Source organism: Pelodiscus sinensis, chromosome 16 (assembly GCF_049634645.1).
Source record: "Pelodiscus sinensis isolate JC-2024 chromosome 16, ASM4963464v1, whole genome shotgun sequence".
Classification (NCBI taxonomy): domain Eukaryota; kingdom Metazoa; phylum Chordata; order Testudines; family Trionychidae; genus Pelodiscus; species Pelodiscus sinensis.
The window spans coordinates 23038371-23063248 of record NC_134726.1 but is presented as its reverse complement, the minus strand read 5'-3'; the positions used below and the strand labels follow the sequence as shown (position 1 = coordinate 23063248).

General features: G+C 40.2%; 1 protein-coding gene across 1 annotated transcript; it reads left to right on the top strand.

The window, feature by feature from the left end:
- Positions 1–2207: 2207 nt before the first annotated feature.
- On the top strand, positions 2208–24297 carry RAC1 (Rac family small GTPase 1). The gene is made up of 6 exons (XM_075899488.1): positions 2208–2449; positions 14178–14249; positions 14495–14612; positions 19159–19221; positions 21843–22002; positions 22368–24297. The coding sequence occupies exons 1-6, from the start codon at positions 2415–2417 to the stop codon at positions 22496–22498; spliced, it is 579 nt and encodes a 192-aa protein (XP_075755603.1). The 5' UTR covers positions 2208–2414; the 3' UTR covers positions 22499–24297.
- The last annotated feature ends 581 nt before the right edge of the window (positions 24298–24878 follow it).

The window sequence follows — 24878 nt, the reverse complement described above, 5'->3', positions numbered from 1 at the left end:
AATGGATCTGTGGTTTTCTATTATATATGGAAACCATCCAAAACTGAATTATTATTTTAATATCTTAAGTTATATATATGTCTAAAACTTTTCTGGTATAAATATTTGAATACACAGTTAAATAATTTAACTATTTATAGAGGTATTTATAGATGTAAGGCACATTGAAAAGAAGATGTGGTTAAAGATGTGGTTTCGGTTGCCTTCTAACAGGACATGAGAACATCGTATTTTAATTTTATATATATATATATATATATATATATATGTTTTAAAAATTATATTTTAAATAGAGAGGTGAGGTAAAATATTTTTAAATACATAAATAAATAAATAAATTAAATTAAATTAAATTATAATGGCTATACTAGGTCAGCTCACTGTCCATCTAGCCCCATATCCTGTCTTCCACCATTGGCTAATGCCAGGTGCCCCAGAGGGAATGAACAGAACAGGTAGTCATCAAATGATTCATCCACTCTCACCCATTCCCAGCTTCTGGCAAACAGAGGTTAGGGACACTATCCCTGCCCATCTTGGATAATAGCCATTGATGGACCTATCCTCCATGAATTTATCTATCTCTTTTTTGAACTCTGTTATAGTCTTGGCCTTCACAAAATCCTCTGGCAAAGAGTTCCACAGGTTGACTGAATGGTGTGTGAAGTACTTCCTTTTGTTTTAAAACAACAAGAAGTCCTGTGGTACCTTAGAGACTAACAAATAAGTTATATCATGAGCTTTCGTGGTTGTCATGACATAATATATTTGTTAATCTCTAAGTTGCCACAGGACTGCTTGCTGTTTTTAAAGATTAACACAGTTACTCCTCTGAGACATTTTTCCTTTTCTTCAGACTCGCTACCTATTCATTTCATTTGGTGACCTTTAGCTTTTGTATTATGGGATGGAATAAATAACTCTTTTAATTCACTTTTTCCACACCAGTCATATTTTATAGATCATGTCCCTCCTCCCCCCATCATCTCTTTTTCAAGCTGAAAAGTCCCAGTCTTATTAATCACTCTTTCATATGGCAGCTGTTCCATGCCCCTAATAATTTTTGTTGCCCTTGTCTGAACTGAACTTGTAACAGATGTTTAAAAGGAGAAAAAGGTAATGTGATAAGGTCTCTGGTGCTGACTTTGTGGCTTTATGTTGTAGTATGACACGTCCATGTCACACCCTAATGTCACCAGGTTGCATTTTGTTCCTGAGGTACCAATGAGATATCTTGAGGCTCAGTGTTAAAGGGACTCCCCGAGGGCCTCCCTGACAGGTAGGCACCATGGTGACTTATAGCCCTACATCAGGCTATGACACCATCTCTCGACAGCCCGAGGGAAGCGGGATTAGGGTTTGAGTGGGATGGCCTCACGCTGAGGTACGACGCCCTGCCTCTGACGTGGTGACTTTAGCAGGACCCCGTGTCACAGGACGGATTGATACCAATGGTCACACTAAGTCTCCCTCTGCCCATAAGGAGGCTGAGACTTAGGAGGAGAGGCTGAGGGAGTCGGGTCTGTTTAGTCTGCAGAAGAGAAGAGTGAGGGGGGATTTGATAGCAGCCTTCAACTTCCTGAAGGGAGGTTCCAAAGAGGCTGGAGAAAGGCTGTTCACAGTAACGGATGCAGAATGGAGCAATGGTCTCAAGTTGCAGTGGGAGAGGTCCAGGTTAGATATTAGGAAAAACTGTTTCACTAGGAGGGTGGTGAAACACTGGAATGGGTTCCCTAGGGAAGTGGTGGAGTCTCCATCCCTAGAGGTGTTTACGTCTCGGCTTGACAAAGCCCTGGCCGGGTTGATTGAGTCGGGATTGGTCCTGCCTTGGGCAGGGGGCTGGACTGATGCCCCCCTGAGGTCTCTTCCAGCCCTATGGTTCTATGATTCTATAAGGACAAGAACAGGAGCGAGAGGCCAGTTCATCACCCCCTCCCCCCCCCCCCAGGTTCCCGGACTAGGTTAGTAGCACAAGTATGGACACCCCCCAGCCTGAGGTAACGGACACGGAGCCGAGCCCCTTTCACGTCCGAACAGTGCCGAAGATGACCGAAGCCAAGCCCAGCCCGCTGTGAGTCACGTGTTGCCGAACGTTAACGAAGTCGCGGCTGTCGCGGGGAACGAGAGCCCGAGCTTTTCCGAACGGCTCCGAAGCCGCCTGGCCGGCCGGGCGGGGCAGTTGGGGGGGGGCTGAGCACAGCGAGGCCGGATGTGAGCGGGGCGGTCGCTTCCTGTTTCCCTGCAGCACTCCGCTCTCCCCGCTTTGGGTGGTGGCCGCTGCCTCGTCCCCGCTTCCAGGCGCTGAGGGCGGAGGCGGCCAGACGCTGGTGCAGACACGCGGGCCCCTCGCCTCACGGACCTTCCCAGCCAGGTAGAAGCAGGAGGCGCGGAGACCCGGCCCCGCAGCAGCCCCGATGCAGGCCATCAAGTGTGTGGTGGTGGGAGACGGGTAAGTTCGGCCGGCTGCTGCTTCTCCCCGGGTGGGACCCGACCACACCCGCCTTCCCGCTCCGCGAGGGGCTGCCCCAGTTTCTCTGAAGTCCCCTCGCATCCAGTGGCCGGGGCGGGCCTCTCGTCTGGGCTCCGTCCCCCGCCGTCCGTGGGTGGCCGGATGGGCCTCTCTCTTCTCCCCGGGGATATGTTCCCCTTCCTCCGTGGGGTGTCGGGGCGGGCCTCTCTTCCCCCGGGGTATGTTCTCACTTTCCTCGGGTGGCCGAAGCGGGCCTCCCCAGGCGTCCGTCCCCCGCGTGGGGTGGCTGGGCGGGACACTCCCTCTCTCTCTCTCCCTGGGTGGCCCGGCTCCACTATTGTTTCTCCCCCCGTCACACACAGAAAACAAACTTTTCACCCACAGCTACAACACCATTCCTCAGGGCTCCCTGTTGGGGACGGGCAGCGCGTATAGGGTCCTCTGAAGTAGGCGCTGTTATAAATAACTGCAACAAATGGATTAATCCCCACCCTGGTACTGGAGGACATTGATATTAAGTGCTTCTCCCATCCCCAATTGTGTGAGAGTGTGGGTGGGGTGCTCTGCCGGAGTGTAGGCAGCAGCAAGTTATTTCAGGGCTGTGGAGCCATGTGGTGAGATTTGTATTGCAGTTGCTGTAGAAGCAGAGCCACCAGGGAAGGGGATCTGTGGAGGGTTGGTGGTTCTTCTATTCCTATTGGCAAATGGGGAGCGGTGGAAGAAATGGGTACGGCGATGGCTTCGTTATTGCTAAGAAACATAAGGGTGTTGGTGATTGGTGGATGCCCTAGAGCTCTTGTTTTATGTGGTGAATGGACAGGTATCTCAAATGTGGATGGTAAGTGATGACTTGTTGCTTAGTTTTCATGCTTACAAAACTAGTGTCTTTCTGTGTACATGAGGATATGTACTCCTTTTATATGCTGGCAAAGAGATAGTTAACTTCCCCAAGTTATTGTAGCTATCCACTTTGCTGACTGGTTCAAAACTGCAATTGGTTTAGTAGTGGACACAATTGTTTCCCCTGATACCTAATTATATTTGTGATGTTTAATTCAAACAGTTCTTTCCTACTTTGAAGTTATATAGTAAAGGTACTGTTGAAGTAACTGAACATAAAACTTACCCTTTTATCTCTCTCCTTTAGAAAGACTTCATTAGAGTAGTGATAAACATGGGTAGGGTTAGTCGGTGTTTTGATAGATCTGTGTCTTTATTGTTAAAGATTAAAATGTAGATTACAAATTCAGTGTAAATTGCCATCTCTGCAGGGCAAGGACTGTATCTTACTATGTTAGTAAAGTAGGAGCCTGTAGGTATTTATTCTAATGCAAAAACCTCTCAAACTGTCATGTTTTAATCGTCTGTAAAGAACTATGTGCATCTCTAGTGCTTTTGCATTCCCTGCTATAATTGAAGTAACTTTTAGTTATTTGTAATGGAATTGAGCCTGAGTTTATGCATAACTGCTGGATTCCTTTGTAAAGAACATGTTAGAAGGCGTGTGTGTGTTTAGGTACTTTGATATTTTAGTACTCCATGATAAAATAGGCTTAGTAAAGGGAAGCTCTTCCCCCTATTTTGGAATATTTTTTTCTTACTAGGTATCAGAGCTCTCAGAGCATCACAGGCCAGCTGGAAAACAAGACTCGTTTTATGCAGTTTCATTTTTTTTCCTTGGGAAACAAACATTCCAGTGTAATCTAAGCATAATTGGGCATCACAGCAACCCAGTGTAGATAGATTGAGGAGTGTAAGTACAGCTAGAAGAAATCACCGTCAGCCCCATGTAATTTAGTGTTGTTTTCATCATATTACTTTGCAATGAATAGTCTTCATTAATATTTAATTATTTGTTAAACTTATTTTAAACAATGTTGAATTTCAAAATTCATGTGAGATACCTGGCTTGCTCTTACTGCTTATGGTACGCAAGAATGATGTTCTGACAGACTTTATTAGTGCTGCAATTAATTGATGCTGGCTTTCACTTATCTTAAATTGCTATAATGAAAGAGTAAAATAACTTTAATTTTTAAATTAACATCTTAGTTCTTTGCCTATATTTACTTTATTAAAATGAATATCTTGTCTGCATTAAATGTTCTGAAAGAATGAAGTCTGTCTGGTTTCAAAATAAGAATAAGATAAATTCATGAAGGATTGGTCTATAAATTGCTTAGCCAAGATGGTCAGTGTGCAACTGCATTTTGCATACCTTTTTTCTGGGTTTTTTTTGGGGGGGGGGAGAGAGGCTTTTCCAAAATTTGGCCTGTTTACACTGGGCCAAATTTCAGAAAATCCCCCTTTTTCAGAAGATCCCTTCTTCGTCCTAAAATGAGGAAGAGAGGGCTCCCAAAAGATCGTGTTTGCTCTTCTGCAAAAAAAAAATAAAAAAATAAAAAAAAATGAAGGCGCGAATGCGTTCTCTGGATGTAGCAGAAGTATCCTGGAAAAACCCCGCAGTCTAGATGTACCCTCACCCTACCACTGCCAGAAGACAGGAATGTATCACTCCAGAACTTCTCCATTCCGTACATGCTTTCTGAAGCTCTGGTCCTGGCCACTGTTGGAGGTAGGATACAAGTCTAGATGGACCATTGGTCTGATCAAGTACATCAGCTATTATGTTGTTGTTTTTAGAGGAAACAGGTGTAACAAACTATACACACATTCTTCGTAATAATTTACACACTAACCATAACAATACTTTCAAAATTTGTGGTTTTGTATAAGAGGTCATTTATTCGTATTACACATTTTACAAATATCTTCAATTTATAAAAATCCTGTTACATGTTGAACCTTTCTAAACTGGGACTCTCTTGTCTTGGAACATCTGTGGTCTGGTTGCTGGACCTGAGTCCCACTGGAGGGCTGGCTGCTGGGAACTCTCTGTGGCAGTGGGCTGCTGGCTGCAGGGCTGGGGGAGCCGGTGGCAGCTAGGCCAGGAATGATCTCCCTGGTCTGGCAAAATCCCTCATCTGGGACTGGTTAGCTCCTGAGGGTGCTGGACCAGGGAGGTCCAACCTATAACTTAAAATAACAAATTGTATTTGAACACATTTTGCCAGACATAGCATTTAAATTTATTAATGGCAACACTATTTTCCATTTTTTGAAAAAAATTTTAGAACGTGGAATACAAAAATAATACAACAGATTTTAAAAATTCTAGTCCTTTATATGCAAACATTTTCAGAATTGTTTCTTCTCTTCCCTTTCTTGAAAACCAAAATGGGATAATTCTGCTTAAATGTTGCATATGCTTTTGAGTGAAGGGCTGACATATTTAGTTTGCTTTTCTTAATGAAGGTGCTTCATAAACTTAGCTGCCTCAGTGGGATCTTGATCTGTGTTCCCATTTTGATAGCCCTTTAAATTCATGGTTACATTTTTCCATGTTTAATTACATAAATCTGTGTTTTTGACAATAAACTTGCTCCTTTTCTTAAAGTACCAGCTTATGTGATCTGGAAGAAATATAAAAAAAGATATATCAGGAGGCTTTATAATTTAATCGTATAAACTTTATAACTGAGATCCCGATTTGCTTATATAAAATATCAGTTTGTGTATTATTTACATATCTTATGTATATATTCTTTACCAAATTCTGCTAGGGAAAAAAAAAGGCTATATAAATGCATGTGTGTTATTGAAACACTTATGAACTGTCTGTCTAGTATATCATGTGTGTTTCTAGGTATTTGTGCCTTGGACTTCATGCCTGAGCTAATATTTATTGGTTAGAAAAGCACAGCAATATAATGTACAACAGCACATAAAGAACACTTTCCTGCTACTTACTTTGATATTATTTATAAGAAATTCTTACTGAAGATGGGAATTTGTTATGAAAGTGCTAATGTAAGTTATTTTTAGTGCAGTATTTTGATTTGCTTCAGGCTTGTTTAGATGTTTCTTTTAGGGAAGCAACTGCTTATTGTTATGGAATCCTGAGTGGCTTCATATAATGAGGGGACAGTTCTGCAGTGGAAGCAAACTGATTACTAGGTGCCGCAGAAACAGCCAGACCTCTCATTGTACTGTGAGGGTTTTTGTCATTCTTAATATATACTTACAGTTGGGACAGTGAATCGGTGGTTTTCCATTAGGGAATGCAGTTGAAATTGCTTCCCATAACACAGATTTTCACTGACTGAAAGTCAATATTCAGTATAAATCAAAGCTGTGATAAGTTTGATTATTTAGTTAATGGTTAGCTTTTTCTATTACAAATTGTCTTCTGAGATTTATAATTTAGCTGTAAAAATTCTCCCAGGTGGAAAATTGACTTTGATTTTCTTTTTGCAAATTACTAACCCTTCAATTTAGTAAACTATCAGGTAGGGTAAGTCCCAAACTTATAGCTTTTATTATATAATTAAACTGTTTTTCCTTTTGAGGTATTTAGAGCATTTTAAATAGGAATAAACAATATTGTATTCTAAGAGTGTGTCTGCATGGGCAACTGAATGACCTTTTGTAGTTCAGAGATGTTAAAATGAGTCGTCTCTCCCCCACCCCCAAATTTGCTGACAAGTGCCTGTAAAAAAGAAGTGACAATGACTTTTAGAAACCAGCCATGCCACTAAAAGCTGCATAGTGTGTATAAGGTCTTGGACAACATATTTTTAAAAACTAGTAGGAACTTGTTAATTTAAAAAAGGTTTGGTTTTTTTGGCCTGGATTTTAATCAGCTTGGCAGCATTGTTCTAGTGGATAAAAGTCAATTTTAGCTTTATTGTCCAAGTTCAATGAAGTGCAGAAAGTAAAAATAATAAATACTGTAGTGAGAAGTAAACCTTTCAGTGTATCTAAGGTATCAATAGAACAAAGAATTTTAAAAAATTAACTTGGCAATATCTCTTTTAAAATAAAGACAATTGGCCTGTTCTAGTTCAGTGCAAATATTCTAAATTGTTTCCAGTAGTGAAGCATTCCTGAAGTATGGTGGTTCTTTAACTTTCATTCTGCGGTTCAACATTTCCCAAAGCAGTCTGTCAACTTTGGAGCCATTAGAGACACTACAAGGGGTTAGAATTTAGGGAGCTGCTGTTATAACACACTTCAAAATTAAAACTTGGTAGAATTCTGGTTTGTCTGCAATAGTAATAGTGCCTTTTGGGAAAGAAGGTTAGGATTTAGTTATTAGAACTGGTAGAATAGTATACTTGATTATTTCAAATAAGTTACTATCACAGTCTCTAGATGCTTTTTTTTTGGGCACGTTTTAACACTACATAACTTTTTGACCAGTGTCAATGCTAGGAGAGTTTCGTCTACTAGTTAAACTATATGGCTGTGTCTACACTGGCACCCTTTTCCGTAAAAGGGATACTAATGAGACACTTCAGAATTGCAAATTCCGCGAGGGATTTAAATATCCCCCACGGCATTTGCATGAACATGGCTGCTGCTTTTTTCCAGCTTGGGGTTTTGCCGGAGAAAAGCGCCAGTCTAGACGGGATCTTGTGGAAAATAAGCCCTTTTCCGGAAGATCCCTTATTCCTACTTTCAAGAAAAGGACTTATTTTCCGCAAGATCCCATCTAGACTGGCGCTTTTCTCCGGCAAAGCCCTGAGCTGGAAAAAAGCGGCAGCCATGTTCATGCAAATGCCATGGGGGATATTTAAATCCCTCGCGGAATTTGCAATTCCGAAGTGTCTCATTAGCATCCCTTTTACGGAAAAGGGTGCCAATGTAGACATAGCCTTTGAGTATAATATCTAGGAACTGGTAGAATCCTCCCAGAAAAGCTTTTCCCTGTGGAATTTATTTCTCCCACTAGTCTATCTGAACCAAAGCATGAATCTTCAGTACAGAGTGTAAAGTCAATTCTTCTCTTGGCCCAAGTACCTCAGTTGGTCTCCATTGCCATGGTTGAAACAAGTGCTGCATTCTCAGCTGCAAAATCTCTAGTTGTCCTACTACTCGCCTGGACAGATCCAGCGGTGTTAAAATTGGAGGGAATGTTAATGTAGGGATGTTAAATATCAGTTAATTGAATAATCAAGTAACCTCATTAATTCTTGTCGGTTAGTCAACTATTCTATAGTTCCCTGGGGGGCGGGGGTCAGCAGCCAGTGCACTCCATCCTCACTCTCAAGGAGCCCCCTTCCACTCTGTGATGCTGCCTCTGCCTCAGAGTGCCAGGTAGGAGCTGGTCTATGAGAGGAGCCAGTTGAAAAACCAGCTCCCTTTGTGGACTGGCTGCCTGTCACCATGTGCTGCTGCTTCTGATAGAGGCAGCTGCATGGGGTGGCAGCAGCCTCTGTTTGGGGGTGTGTGGGTCTGACCTCCCAGACCCATTGCAACTTGAACTGAGCCAGGCTGCCTGCCTGGCTCCTAATACCCTTTAAATGCAGAGCTGCAGCAGGGGTAGGTCCCGGACCCATTGCAAGCCAGAACTGAGCTAGGCTGCTGGCCAGCCTGCTAAAAAATTTACTGGTGGGAGGCGGGGAGAGAAATGTGTGTAATCTATAGCATTAACCCGGTTAATGGACTGCACTATTACATCCCTATGTTAATGTAGATTGTCTGCCAGCATTTCTACCACAGTTCCATCTAACCCAGCTCAAACCAGATCTAGAGTTGTGCAAGACACCCCAAAACTTGCTATTATAGATATGTCCAGACAAAAACTTTCTTGGCTTTCCAGGATACTTCAACATAGTTTGTATTAGAGTCAACACCTTGAATTGCATCTCAAAGCAAATAGGGGTTCAGCACAGTCTTGGGAAACTTGGGGTAATATGCTCTGTGGAGCACAGATAGCATATTCAGTTTTCACTGTCTGCCTGTATTCTTTCAAATTGGCTTAAAACTTTCCATGATTATTGGCTATATTTTGTGGTACCATCAACTAACTTCTGTTCAAAGGATTGGAAAGCCAGAGATATGGTTAAATTGTTGCTAGAAATTTTGTTGACCATGTTCAGATTAGTCATTTCCCCCTAATTAGTCATTCTATTAATACATATTAATCTAAAGTTTCAGTATGTAAGGGCTTGCCACTCCCTATATGCTTACAGCTCTTCCCTAGAAGAGTTGCCTTTATTCAGACTCTAAGTACTTTTCAAACAAAGTGTATTAACAGTATTGAAATGGGAGATGAGGAATAGATGTACATTACTATAGCAAAGGTAGGTATTAAGGTTTCTTTCTGAGGTTGGTAACCATACAGATCTGATTCACAGGGCAGAGAGCCAAGAGGCTAGAGAGGCAGGAAACTTAGAATGGAACAAGTCTGAAGCACCGGGCTGTTGAACTTGTTTTTTCTTGTTGATTTAATGACTGCCTGATTATGTGGCTTTCTAACACCAGGCAGGTTTTCTAATTCTCATAAGCCAGGAATGAAATCTTTCACCACCATCTTTCTGGGATGCTCTGAATAACCCACAGCAGGCTCACTGTTCCAATACACAGTAAGTTGGAAGGGAAGATGTGGGCATGGAAAATTGTTCATTCACTTGGAAAATATTTAATGGAAATTTTTTTAGTACAACACCTGTCAAACCAGTTGTCTTAAACAATTTGAATTTAAAATTTATACATATTGATGTCTTATGGAACCTATTGAGAATTAAGAGTATGAGATGAAACATGCTCTGTAATCTTAAGGTAGTATTGCCCCCAACTACTAAGGAAGCCTCTTCTGCAAAAACTTCTTGCGCAAAAGCGTATCCATACCTCAAAAGCGCATCGCAAAAGTGATGCGCTTTTGCACAAGAGAGTGTCCATACTGCATGGACACTTGCACAAGAAAGTTTGATTGCCATTCACAGAATGGCCATACGAGCACCTGTGCTTTTTCTGATAGGCTCTTTTTGTGCAAGAGACCCCCTGTTGAGCGTCCACACACACCTTTTTGCACAAGAACTCTTGCGCAAAAAGGAGTTATTCCTCGTAGAAAGAGGTATACCTACACCGCAAAAAGTCCTCTGTTCTGTTGTTTTACTGTTTATTTTCTTGTGCAAAAACGCATTTGCAGTGTGGATGCCCTGCCGATTTTTTTGCACAAAAACCCTGTAGCGTAGACCTAGCTTATGGGACATTGCTGCTCGAGGACTTCTAGGGTTTAAAGTTTTGCTTTACTTATAATCTGGACCTACTCTATTCCTAATCTCCATTCTGTAAGGTCTAGGTTCATACTCTTCACAGTTTCTCATATGGAAGTATTATACTGGACTGTCAGTATAGAAATTAAGAATACTCAGTAGGTTTAGTGATATTAGAACAATATAACAGGCTCCTGTTTTCAGAGAATACATTTACTCCCAAACACCTGGGAACTCCCAATGTGTGTACAGTGGTTTACAATATTTAGAATTTACAGAATGATGTTTATCTTAAAATCACTTTACAAACATTATTCCTCACATCCACACTGTGAAGCAGGTATGTATTTCTACTTCACAAGTTGGGAAAACTTCAGAAGGGTCAGTGATTTGCTTAAGGACACTGATTACAGCTGAGATTAGAATTTGTGAATCTCTGGCTCATAGTCCTGAGCTCAACTGATTAGCCTTTTATTCCCTTTCCTGTCACTTCAATATACCTCGTTGTTTTTCTGGTATGTTCTAGGAATGCTAAACTTTTAGGACTGCCATGAAAGATGTAACTTTATCACCTCTGTTTTCAGAATGATACTTTGTTTTTGCTTCATTTCAGTATGCCACTGGAGTGAATCACCTTCATTAACTTCCAGATCCTGAGACAACTCCCAGTTTCCAATATGTGTTCCTGATGGACAGATTCCACTCCAGTAAAATATGCAAAACTACAGACATCTACTCCAGTAAAATATGCAAAACTGAGTCTTACCAAGCAGAGATGTCAATGTGTAGTCAAGCCCAGGCTTATTGGTTAATCATGGAGTTATCGGTTAATCATATCGACTTCATATAGTGCATCAGAAGCAGCAAGGGGGAAGGCGGGAGCTGGTGCCTGTGGGGAGCCAGCTTTTAAAAGCTGCCAGGCCCCACACCCTCATGCTTCTGCCTCTGAGAGAGGCCTCAGCACAGATGGTGAGGGGGCAGGTGGGAGCCAGTATACTGTGGGCCAACCTGCCACTGAGTCAAATAGGGATATTAAAATGTGTGTGTTTAGGTAAATGTGTAACCACTGAAAAATTCAGTGTTACATGATAACACATGGGGGGAAGGGGTGGTTCACCAGGAGCAGGTGTGTGTAGGGAGCTGGATTTTTCCTGATAGAGGCAGCAGCATGCGAGGATGGGGAGTTGTAGAGGCTGTGTGTAACTGTGAAGGTTAACAAAAGAGCCGAGGTTTGTCAGTAACCATGTGCTATACCGCAGGTGGGGGGTTGCTGGAGCAGCCAACGGCCTGTGGCCTGGTGAGCCTGGCTGGACTAGAGCAGCCTCTTGCCCATGGGCAGGAAACTGCTCCTCCTGGCCAGGTGCCAGTAGTAACTAGTTACCCTGGTAAGCTTGCCAGGGTAACCTTTACATCCCTACTAACAAAGTATTATTGAATTGATAAAGTGTTTTGGAGGAAGTTGTTGTCAGCAGAGTTATGATATACACAGTTTATATCGCCGACTAAAGCACAAGATCTACATAACATTCATTGTTGAATTATTAGAGATGACTAGTAGCAGTACTAGTTGTTGACTTTTTCAAAGTTTTTATAAAAATATTAGTAGACTTACCTGGCATTGCCCAGGTTCTTGGGTGCGGTGCCTTGGGTATGTGGAGTGTGTGTGCAGGAAGCTGGGGTCAGGGGCATGTTTGCTTCTTACTCCCAGCCTGCCTGCAGTCTGTCCTCCTCTCTCCGCAGGATACCCACCATTTGTTCTCTCCCTCCACCCCCCCTTTGTTGGGGTCAAGGGCTAGGAGGGAAAAGGGTTTGGGGCAGGTGGGGGCTACTTGCCAGTGTGCTGGCAGGCAAGATGGCGGCACCCGGCCCTGTTGGCCACTCCCTTGCTGGTTTGGTTCTCCCCCCCCCCCCACCCTCCCCGTGGACACTTGTGCCGGATAGCTATCCTCTGCAGGTTTGTGCCCCCATAGACACTCATATCTTGTTCCTCAGAATAGCAGCCTTTGCAAGTTATGGAAAACTGTCTTATTCCCGAGGCTTCTTGTTGTCTTGGTACAGTCTAACCCTGTCCCTTGCTTTAAGTTAGGAGAAGAGGAATGTGTATACCAATTTTGGTGGCCCTAGCTCTTACTGTTTAGGAGGAGTTCTTGAACAAATGGACTCTGACACACACTAAAATATATATATTTATAAAAAAGTAAAATTTCAAACCAAGTTGTTTTTTACCCTTGCAGGGGAAAGAGGAAATCCACCTTAAAGTAACTAAATGTTTCCACAAACCCCAGACAACACATTTACTCATGATGGTGATAGTGAATATCTTATGATACAGCTGAGAGACATGTAAACTCCTCAGAATGGTTTAGAATCTTAAGGTCCCTGACTAAAATCCATTTGTAATCCTTGCAGTAATAGCTTTGCTTATGCAAAAGCTAAGGGACATTTTAACACTAGAATTGCTTAGTTGCTGGGATTGTTGTGTGTAACACAACTAAGTACTAAGGTAAGACTTCATGGCAGATAATCTGACTTTCATGCGTTTCTTGTTCATATGAGAAGCTCAAAGTAAAAGTTTCATGAATCATAGCATAACACTAATGTAAGACTAAATTTGTAAACTCAGCAAGGATTAAAATACTGGTGATGCATATACTTTTGACAATTAGTATTTGGTGGTAAAACATCTGCATGAAAATACTTTGCTTTTTGTATAGAAGCTCATTTATTAAAGTGAGGAGAAGGCATCGGGAAGGACATAAGCCCCTGATGACACTGGTTGTCTTTGCACATTTATTTGTGAAGTTATATTCTGGATTATGCTCTTCAAATGAGGAATAAGTATCAGGAACAGATGAACTCTTATGTATTAGAAACCTATTTTTTTAAAAATTTGTCATAATTTCTCTCTGAAAAAAGTTGTATGGTCAAACCTTAATTATCCCAACCCTTGTTTATAGAAACTTAGCAAAGATCAGCTATCTGCCTTAATATTTCAGTTTTTAGATAATTGTGGGGAGAAGGGAAGAAGCCTGCTGTCAGGCTTTCAAAGAAACTCAGAGCATAGGCTTTCCCCCAGTTACCTGGAGTTGTGGAGCGGGTTGTGTATGTGTGTTTTGGGGAGAATCCTGTGAGATGCTAGCATTGAATCCAGGATAATATTAATTCTATTTGAGTTTTCCATGAGATGTCTTGGTTTTTAAGTAAGTGATACCACATACTGGGTCTCATTCTGCCATATTAGCAGATGTTGGTGAGGATTACTATTCCTGTTTCCCCAGCTCCTATAAGTGGCATTTTAATAAGAAATTGGAAATTAATGTGCCTTATTTGTTGTTCCTTCTATAATCTTCAAATGACCAGGAAAAATTAGTTCTTGTAAAGATCTATGACCTTTACAGCTAAAATCCAAACAGTTTTACAATTTAGGCTATGCTTATTATTTGGATCTGTCTGTCACTGAGAAGCTTACATTTGTATACTATTGGAAAGCTGCAGTCATAGAACATTGAGCACTGATAACTCAAGTTTCAGCTTAATCTCATTTCAAATGGCAAAATGAAACTGTTTCTGTTGAAGGGCTCTTTGTTCTCTCTTGCATGTGAGAGAGAGAGCACTTAACCATGAATAAATTTTCTCTTTTACAGTGCTGTAGGTAAAACATGCCTACTCATCAGTTATACAACCAATGCATTTCCTGGAGAATACATACCCACTGTGTAAGTATATCAGTAAATCCTTATGAACTAATTTATGTCAAAGTTCGTATACTAGCTGCTGTTGGTGGAAGTGGTTTTTCATTGTGCAAATCAGTTGAAAACATTACCTTTTAGTTTTTCATTAAACTTAATTCCGCATCTAGATTTATTGAAGTACTTTTGTGCTAACTTTTTTATACTTGGTACCTGTCATGTGGCATTTGCTGTTGTTGAAATATTTGAACTAATTTTTTTAACTTTTGTAGCTTTGACAACTATTCTGCTAATGTAATGGTTGATGGAAAACCAGTCAATCTCGGTTTGTGGGATACAGCTGGACAAGAAGACTATGACAGATTGCGTCCATTATCCTATCCACAAACAGTAAGACTTATAGTGTGAGATACTTGAAAGCATATGTACAGCTTAAAGAGCCCTATAAATGTGTGATTGCGTCTTTCTTGAATAATGCTAAGATTTTTAACACTTCATCATATTAAGATATCAAATGTAATGGTAAAGTTAAACTGTGGTAGGTTAGATCTTAATGCTGCAGATGCAATATTGGGGCCTTCTACCTGTTTGTAATTGGAGAGATGTCAAAACCTTCACCCACATGTTTATTTTGCATACAGTAGGGCATGCTGGCTTTATGTGCAATTGGATCCCCAAAATTGACTAGAATATTTAAATGAAAAATATTCAGTTTCTGTTGATTTGAGGTTAGCCTCCCTGCCAAAAGTAAGATTTGGTTTTCAGACATACTGTTTGGCTCCAAACTGACACTCACTGCTAAGCACTTGATGTCATTTAGCTTTTTATTTTATTTGGAAGATGGTATTAAATGTGAAAGAGCTGCACTCTTAGGATTCTTGGGATTGGTGTGGGGTATATTATAGCATTTACATTATTTCAGGCCAAGAGTATTTGATACACTTGTAATTTTGATTATAACATTAGGATAAATGTTTGTGGCTTCATTGGTTGCAACTAGTTAAATTCTGAATCTGCATAGACTGTGCCTTGTTCCTCCTGTATATGGAAGATGAAGTAGTCTGTTCTGTCAAATGCAGCTGCCACCACAGCTCAGTGAATCTCTTTAGATACTTGTTTCCTGAAGCAATTTTCTGCCAAACTCAGTGGTTTTTATTTTGAGCTAGACTTTATCTGGTAGAATTCTTCATCTAAAAGACAATGGTAAACTTGTAGTTATTGCAGCTTTCTCATATTAATTACTAACCATTATAAATAATCAGAAACTAATTTATCTACTATTAAAATGCAAAAACTACTTCAAGATGGATTTCACTCAGTGAACTCTTAACATTTTTAGTCTTTTATGTTCATTTGCAGTTCTCATTCATACATTATGGTCACCAATCCTCACAGGTTTTCTTCTCATGCATGAGACTAAAGTCTGATACTAACCTGTCATCTATAGATGGTCCCTACAAAACTTCCAGAAATCTTGGCTTCTGTGATGAAGAAAATTCAGCAGTTATCTATGCACACTCTCATACGCAGGAGCAGTAATGGGATATTTAAAACAAATGAAACTCCCAAGTGTGTTTAGGAGACTTTCAGCACCTTAACAATTTATTTTTTCTTCTGACATAGTGCTTCTTGATCAGGAGTCTCCCAAGGGGTACACCGGCTCATCTAGGTAGTTGCCTAATTTTACAATAGGCTACCTTAAAAAGCACTAGCATAGTCAGTAAAAGCTAAAATTTCATACAGATAATGACTAGTATATACATCTCACAGAAATGTAAGTACAATATTTATATTCCAATTGATTTATTTTATAATTGTATGGTAAAAATGAGCAAGTCAGCAATTTTTCAATGTGCTGGAATGCTTCTATATTTTTGTCTGTGTAAACAAGCACCCTTTAAATAAGGTAGGGGAGCAGGAGCCAGTGCTGGGGGGAGCTGGCTTAAAAGTTCCCCCCAGCACTGTTTCTGCAGGAGGCAGGTGGTAGCAGGGAGTAGGTGTGAGCCGGGAATCAGCAGAATCCTGGCTTTCACCTAGTCCCAGACATGCCTTAATACATTTAAAAAGCTAAAGCACAGCAGGAGGGTCCGGGACAGCTGATTCCTGGCTCGTGCCCACCAGCCTTTTAAATAACCTCACGGCAGCTCCCCACTTACTGACTATTCGATGGAAAATCTATCTACTAGTCGATTAGTTGAATAAACTAAATTTAACATCCCTAATACAGATCAGGCTTCTCAAAGGGGTACAGTAGTCTGGAAAGGTTGAGAACCACTGTTCTAAAATACATCACAATGTATAGAATGGCTCATTGGGAAGCCACCAAGTCTTCAGAAAAAGTAGAACTTTAAAGTGTGAGCCGTCACGTTCTAAACTTGTGTATAGGGCAAAATGAATGTTCAACCTGCTGGGCTCTCAGCCTATTTAAACTCCTAGGGCTTAGACTCAGTCAATAGATCAGTTAAAATAATAAATGTGAGTTGATAATGACCTGGTATTAGAAGTTGCTATTTGTTCTGTATCTAAGTTGATACAACAGTAACTTCGTTCACATGTGGCTTTGCAATTCTGACATTAATTCAGACGTTAAACTTCACTGCCTTAATGTGTTCTGTTCTTACTGTATGGAAAATCTTTGAGGATTGGTAAATGTGACACATGAGTGAAAGGAAAATTTCTTAACTACCTTTTTTTCCTGAGACTTGTCCATAAAGTCAACTCCACTCCTGTGTTTAACTTCTTTCTAAAAGAGATGAGCATGTTTAGTTAGCAGTGTTTGCTATTCCTAGTCATCTTCATCAATATAGGTGGCTAAATCTACAGATTGGGAATAGATAGTTCTAGTGGGCTTTTCTAGATGTCTGGTGACTTCCATGGATTATACCATTTTGTGAAGGTTGGTGAGAATAATAATCCTGAGGAAAATGGCCAGGTAATAGAATACTTTACATTAAAGTTACTCCTGAACTTAATTTGTCTCATACTGTTGTTAGGTTGAAGGAACCAATGATAATTTAACTTCCAGTCTGAAAGATCAACCAATTGCCGTATGTAAAACTTTCAATAAACTTAAGTTCCAAGTTTTCTGTTACCTTGTTTTTCTCACAATAATACAGTGATAAGTTGGCCCCTATTTTACTAAACAATAGCTATCCCTTTGTTCTTAAAGTTTAACTCTTGGGATGCTATTATTGCTTTATATATCTGATCACCCCCTACCACCAGACCTTTTTAAATCAATGCTGTTCTTAACAGCAGTGTTGTGTTTCTCCATGACGAGTTAAAATGAATTTTCCTCCTGTGTTTTGGATTAAATTTTTTTTAATACAGAAGGGGAAACCTAAAATTTGCAAATAACCCATAGATGCCTATACATTCAAACACTTGGTTATGTGCAGTTAGTAAAGGGGAAAAGTGAACCTGTACAACATGCAGAACTAGAGATTGCTAGAAACTTTCAGAATTGGAAAACTGAAGTAGTGGCCATAGTATCATATTATGTGATATTGTCCATCTTTCATCTTCTGGTGATATGGCTGTGGAAATTGGCTGAGGTGATGCATGAGGGACTGCGTTGCAAGTGCTTAGCAGTGCAGATGTGAGAAGCAGGCTTAACGGACAGCCTTGAAATGCAATGCAATGCAATACAATCTACTAACATTCTGAAATGCCTCTGATTCCTTAATGAATGTGTGGTGGTGGTTTGTTTACTCCAATGTGAAAAGTGGATCAAGAAAAACTGCAGATTTGTAAAGTACCTTGTTCAAGTATAAGATTGATATAGCAAGATTAGTGTGATCTTCAGATGGCCAAGTTTAGCAATTAATTTTCTAGTTAACCAAATTTTTCTCTAAATTTTTTTGAGAAATTTTAATCTGGATATGAAGCTTATCAGCCTTTGATACTTCTATTTAGTTGCATTTGCATGTTGCTCTTCTTGTGGGGATTATTTTCCAAATCATCTATCTTTCCCTTGATTATTTTTTTTCACCCAATCTCTTCCTTGCGATAAAATTCACCTGTCCCTGAACTGAAGGGGGTGACTTCTTTTTTAAAGGCCTTTCTCAGACACCAAAGAAGGGAATTGGCCAGTAAAATTAGTTTGCACTATAATTTTTTTTTATTTCTGTGCTCCTAGCTGGGGGGGGGGGGGGGGGAACGGAAATCCTAAAGTGTTTCCTATTAACATCCTATATAATAGATTTGACTGTCATACTGGATTCACTTAATCTATGCACCATAGTAATGATCTGGAAAATGATTACTGGATACAAGATATCTAGTTACATGTATTAATATTTTATGTAGAAGTAGCCATTTAAAGCTGGCCAGCTGACATTATGATGTGTAACAGCCACAGTCCACATTTGCACCCCATTCCCTCAGACCTGAAACTCTCCCTTGAACTGGTATGATTTGGTTCACAAGTAATTAAGAACTAATACTGAAGTACACTCCGAGCACATTAAGATTTAAATAACGTCCTTTGCTAAATTACTTGGTCTCTCCTTGTATCCAAGTTGAAAAAGGAGACAGGAGACTGCAATTCTGACCAAGTGGTTTGTACCCACAAAGGCTTAAAGCCCAAATAACTCTCTTGTCTCTAAGGTGCCACAGGGCTCCTCATTGTTTTTGCAGATACAGTCTAACATGGCTACCCCTCTGAGTCTTTTCTTACTGTAACTTATAGAATTCTACTTCTGTCAATGTCCTGGGCTCTTCCAAGGGTCTACATTTTTCAGTGTCAGCATAGGTTAGCAAGAGTCAGTGTGCTGGGAATAACGTTTTGATATGTTGCTAATATGCTGTTAGCACAACTGCTCTAGCAATTACTGAGTAGATGCCTTGAGTAGCTGAATAATATTTTACAATAAAGAAGATACCATTTGCTCTCCAGAGGTTACCTTATTGGACTAACTCAATGTTTATTTTGCAGGATGTCTTCTTAATTTGCTTTTCCCTTGTGAGTCCTGCATCCTTCGAAAATGTCCGTGCTAAGGTACGTGTAGGCTAGTGTCCCCTTCTTTCCTTGGAGAGACTTATCACTGCACTATTTCTTAGGACACAGCCTGTATTCTGAGCTTTACAGTAGGAATTAAAGGAAAAACTAGTGACATGTTTAGTATTATGAAATTCTTGTTAAGACATCAGTAACATTGATGTCTTAGCAGGTGTCATTTTAAGTGACATTAATTGAACAATGTTTGCAATGTTGTTCCCAGGATATTGGAAACACAAGGTGCATGAGGTAATATCTTTTATTGGACCAACTTCTGTTGGTGAAAGAGACCAGCTTTTCAGCCTACACAGACCTTCTTTAGGTCCTGAAGAGGCTTGAGGAAGAGCTCTGTGAAGCTCAAAAGTTTGTCACCTTCTCTAGCAGAAGTTGGTCCAATAAAAGATATTACTTCACCTACCTGATACGCTCACATCTTGAATACCGTGTGTGGATGTCACACTTCATCTCAAAAATGATATATTGGAATTGGAAATGATTGAGAAAAGGGCAACAAAAATGATTAGGGGCATGGAATAGCTGCCATATAAGAAGAAATTAATAAAACTGGGACTCTACAACTTTCTAAAGATGAATGAAGGGGAATGGGATATAATAGAGCAGTGGTTCCCAACCACTGATCTGTGGACTGGTGCTCGGTCACAAACTGCTCGCTGCGGCACACTGCAAGGCCACGCCCATGCTGGCTGCTCCAGGGTGTGTGGCTGGCAGCTGCTGGAATTGAAGCCAGATGTTCACGGTGGCTCTGGGGAGAATGGGGGTACATATTTTGGTGGACTGGTAACATTTTATTTGCATATTCATTATTTGTATAATGAATTTGCAAATAAAATGTTACCGGTCCGTCAGAAGTTTGTGAATGGGCTTGCTGGTCCACAGTATTAAAGTTGGGAACCACTGTAATAGAGGTCTATAAAGTTAATACCAGGGTGGAAAAAGTAGATAAGGAAGTGCTATTTACTCATAACACAAGAACTAGGGTTCACTAAATGAAACTAATAGACAGCAGGTTTAAAACAAAGAATAGGATGTATTTTTGTTTCACAATGCACAGTGAACCTTTTCAGCTTGGAAAAGAGGAGACTAAGGAGGGGATATGAGAGAGGTCTATAAAATCATGACTGGTGTGGAGAAAGTGAATAAGGAAATGTTATTTACTTGTTCCCATAATATAACAACTAGGGGCTACCAAAAGAAACTAATGGGCAGCAGGTTTAAAACAAATAAAAGAAAGTTCTTCTCCACACAGCACATAGTCATTCTGTGGAACTCCTTGCCTGCGGAGGTTGTGAAGGCTAGGACTACAACAGGATTTAAAAAAGAACCTCCAAGAATTTATCTAGTTAAGTCCATTAATGGCTATTAGCCAGTATGGGTAAGGAATGGTGTCCCTAGCCTCTGTCAAAGGGTAGAGATGGATGGCAGGAGAGAGATCGCTTGATCGTTACCTGTTCGATTCACTCCCTGTGGGACACCTGGCATTGGCCACCGTTGGCAGACAGGTTTCTGGGCTGGATGGATCTTTGGACTGACCCAGTATGGCCGTTTTTATATTCTTATGAACCTGTGGATCTCCTTGCCAGAGGATGTAGTGAGGGACAAGACTTTAACAGTGTTAAAAAAAGAGCTAGGTAAATTCATGGAGGATCAGTCCATCAATAGCTATTAGCTTAAAGGGGCAGGGATAGTGTTCCTAGCTTCTGTTTGCCAGAAGTGGGAAATGGGTGAGAGGGGATGAGTCACTTGATGATTACCTGTGCTGTTCATTGCCTCTGAGGCTCCTGGCATTGGCCACTGTTGCAAGGCAAGTGACTTGGCTACATGGATCCAGTATGCCTTTGTGATTGAACAATGTTACTTTACCTGAAAGGGAGAAATCCAGAATTTTGCTGCTTTCAGCCATGTCAGTTGCTTAACCTTAAAAGCTCTGAGATCTCCATTTAGCAGTTAGTGCATTTGCTGCATTTCAAACCAGAAAAAAGCAATTGACAAAACTGATATTTAGGAAAATGAAAAAAATGTAAGGCAGTATCTAAAGGGAATATCAAATCTTGGAATTTATAAAACTGTTGGGTATTAGATGATATGAGACATTCTTAAAGGCACAAATTTAATAGTAAGCAATTTGGAAAAGTGCGTAGGCATAAAGTAGCAAATTTGAAGACTTAATCTGGGCATACACTGATTTTACAATTTATACTTTATTGAAAGACATGGGAGGATATTTCTTCCTGCCCATCCCTCCAGCTTTGTAATGTCCAGTATATCTATTCTGGGGTACCTGTGCCTGCAATTATGCTCCTGAGCTTAGCTGGACTTAGATTTTTTTTTTCTGCAAACTAATTGCCTCATTTCCATATTACCTAGTGAATGAAGGGCATTTCTACCAAGTATTCTTATTCTCTGGACAAAGTAGTTGTCACTTGTGTCTTGTTGTGGGTAAGAAAAGAATGTTTTGGGGAAAATTTTCCCTTTTCTTTCTTTCTTTGCCTCACACTTCTACCTACTTTACCGGAATTTTGCAAGGCTTTCATTATTTGTAAATTGTGCCGATGAAAGTTGCTACACAAGCACATACTTGCATCTTTTTTTTTTTCCCCCAGTGGTATCCTGAGGTGCGACACCATTGCCCCAACACGCCCATCATTCTAGTTGGTACCAAGCTTGATCTTAGAGATGATAAAGATACTATTGAAAAGCTGAAGGAGAAGAAATTGACTCCAATCACCTATCCGCAGGGCCTTGCCATGGCAAAAGAGATTGGTATGACTTTTTATTAAATATATTGACTATACCTGAAATTAATTATATAAGACTGTTTAATTTTAAGAGGGGATGCCCTTGTTTCTGTTTTTGGCAGTCTGTTAAAAGCCTTCCTCTGTAGCATGGGGCACAGTCACAGCTGGCGGATTCTCTGCATCTTGGGGCCTTCAAAGTATTTGAAGGCTTCAATATCTGAGACCTAGGTGAGAGATTATTCTAAGAGGGGAGGGTGAGATTCTGTGGCCTGCACTGTGCAGGGGGTCAGACTAGATGATCATAATGGTCCCTTCTGACCTTAAAGTCTATGAGTCTATATTTGGCACAAAGAATTCTTCTGTAACTTCAAACCATCTGGCTTTCTGCAGGTGCAGTGAAATACCTAGAATGCTCAGCACTTACACAGCGTGGCCTCAAGACAGTGTTTGATGAAGCTATTCGAGCAGTTCTTTGCCCCCCTCCTGTAAAGAAGAGGAAGAGAAAATGTCTGTTGCTGTAGATGTTACCCTACCCTACCCCACCTCCACTCTGAACCTTGTGTGCTTTGCTCAGAACAAGGGAGCATTCACATTCAATGCCAATTTTTTCTGTTATAAATTAGTTCTCTTCCATAAAAATTTTGAACTTGTCAGCGATTTCATGGTTAATTTGTTTAATGTATGAGAAATGCTTTTCAAATTCTACTAAAAGTGAAATCCTAAATAAGACAAACCTATGTAAAGCCTTATTTTTAAAGTCCTATTCTTGCTCAGATAAAGTGTTGCCAAACTATCTACTGAATTAAGTTGCATTGTGCTATCAACACTAAGCACTAACTATTTTTAAGACTGTCTTTAAGATGACTCTAATGGCTGTAGGAAATGCAAAACGCTCTAGTTTTTCACAGATATGTAACAGTACGATATCCTTAGGAAAACGTTGCAGTCTAATGAATTAAACATTTTCTCAACCCGTGGTTGTTATATAGCATTGTACATCAATCTTAAATGATTAAGATAATTGACTATGACTGACAACCTTAGTCAGAGTTTTAAAAAATGCTTTATCACTGGTAAGGGCTCAGTTATGATCTAGTTCTTGCTGCTGTGATTAAAAATATTCATACCTAAGTGTATGTCCTCCCCTTGACAGCATTGTATTGTGATGGGTACGTGAAACACATCTGGTTTGATCAAGTGATATTGCCAGACAGTATTTTGACATTGTACAGACCAATTTACACTACATTGTCAACTGAGTGGTTAAGATGACTAGATTTTTGTCACAGGTAAAACCAGTAACAGTAATTTAACTTGTCACAAATATGCAGTAAGTAAAGAAGTTGGTGTTTATAGGTAAATTTGGAATTTATTTTCAAGTAGGGCATTCATTTAACACAACTCTGAACTGGTCATTCCCACAGATGTTATACTTAGGAATGCTTTTCTTGTAGAATTTCTTATTGAGCAATATAACTTGTATTTTAAAACCTTTCTGATATATTAGCATTTTGTGTTTTGTAGATTAGAAAGTGTAAGCATATCCTTATTTTCTGATTACTTCCGACCCAGTAAGTTACGTGCTTTCTGAGGAGCTTTCTTTAGTTTTCTAGTCATTAGATGTAAAAATCATGTGAAACAGCTTTACAAGTTTTAGTAATTTTTATACTGTAGACCTTCTTAAAAGATGAACCTTGTCAAACATCATTTTGTCAGGTACCCCAACACTAACATTACTAATGCTGACAGTTGTCCCTTTAGCTCACCTACGTGTGCATCACATTGATTTATCTGGTAATGGTAACTTGGGTCTGTGAGGTTCTGTAACTTAGTGCTAACAATGTTCTGTACATTCTAAACACTGGCAAGAATACAATGTTGAACTACACCCAATCAACCACTAGAACAAAATTTAAAAATCAAGTTGCAAAATTGTGAAGTTTTTACATTGATCTTTTGCTAATGAAGTTAGCAGTATGTTTTGCATGTATGACTTAATAAATTCTTGAATCATATAATTGGTAATGCTTGCATTTTTGTCTAGATGTTCTTAACTCTTCATTGCAGAAATGTGTGTGCTTGCCATTTATAGCAGAATCATAGTGGTTTGGAATTGCCTTTGTTTGAGTAATATGTAAGTACATGCTCTTCACAACAAGTGAATTACAGTTTACTGGTTCTTATGGGATTAGGGATAAAGAAAATTTATCGGGCTAGTGACCAGAGAACTAGTACTGAAAGAAATGTACTAGCCCTGACATTTTTTCTTGTTTGTAGGATGCACTACTTTGAGCGTTCAAATAAAATTGCATTTGTTTTACTACCTTGGTTTGATCCCTATGTCAGGTGTGATAGAAAGCTAAGGAGCTACTAGTATATCTCAAGCTCCCAGTGGTGGCAAATTAATGTTTCGGTGATTTAAAAACTGGAATGTGTTGTATAGAATAACAATCTTATCCTTTTGACCTTTCAAACTCCTTTATTGAGAGGCCTGAGTTTGTGTAGGCTCGAGCAAAACTAAGCTGCCTCAGCCCTTTCTCACTGCTAATGGGAGGATGGCCCTTATCTAGGATGACCAGATGTCCTGTTTTAAAAGGACAGTCCTGCACTTTAGCCCACTTACACATGTCCCTCCTTTTTCTTAAAAATGGGCAATTTGTCCTGTATTTTCTCTCCCCTCCTACTGTACTGGTGGGTCCAACTGCTGGCCAGATCCCTGCTTGTCACCGGGATGAATGGTGGGGATTCACTGACTGATGTGGGGGGTGCAAGACTGGTGATCAGGCAAAGCTGCAGTCTCTGTGGCCAGCTGCTCCCTTTGATGGTTCATCAGTGCAGTGCCTGCTGTGTGCCTCCTCTTGGCCAGCAGGCCTCTCACCTCCTGTCCCATTTCCAGCCAGC

Excerpts from the sequence above, each read along its gene's own strand:
- RAC1 (XM_075899488.1), top strand. The coding sequence starts at position 2,415 with ATGCAGGCCATCAAGTGTGTGGTGGTGGGAGACGG. Across the intron at positions 2,450-14,177 it reads TGTGTGGTGGTGGGAGACGG|TGCTGTAGGTAAAACATGCC; the intron begins GTAAGTTCGGCC and ends TCTCTTTTACAG. Across the intron at positions 22,003-22,367 it reads TGCCATGGCAAAAGAGATTG|GTGCAGTGAAATACCTAGAA; the intron begins GTATGACTTTTT and ends GGCTTTCTGCAG.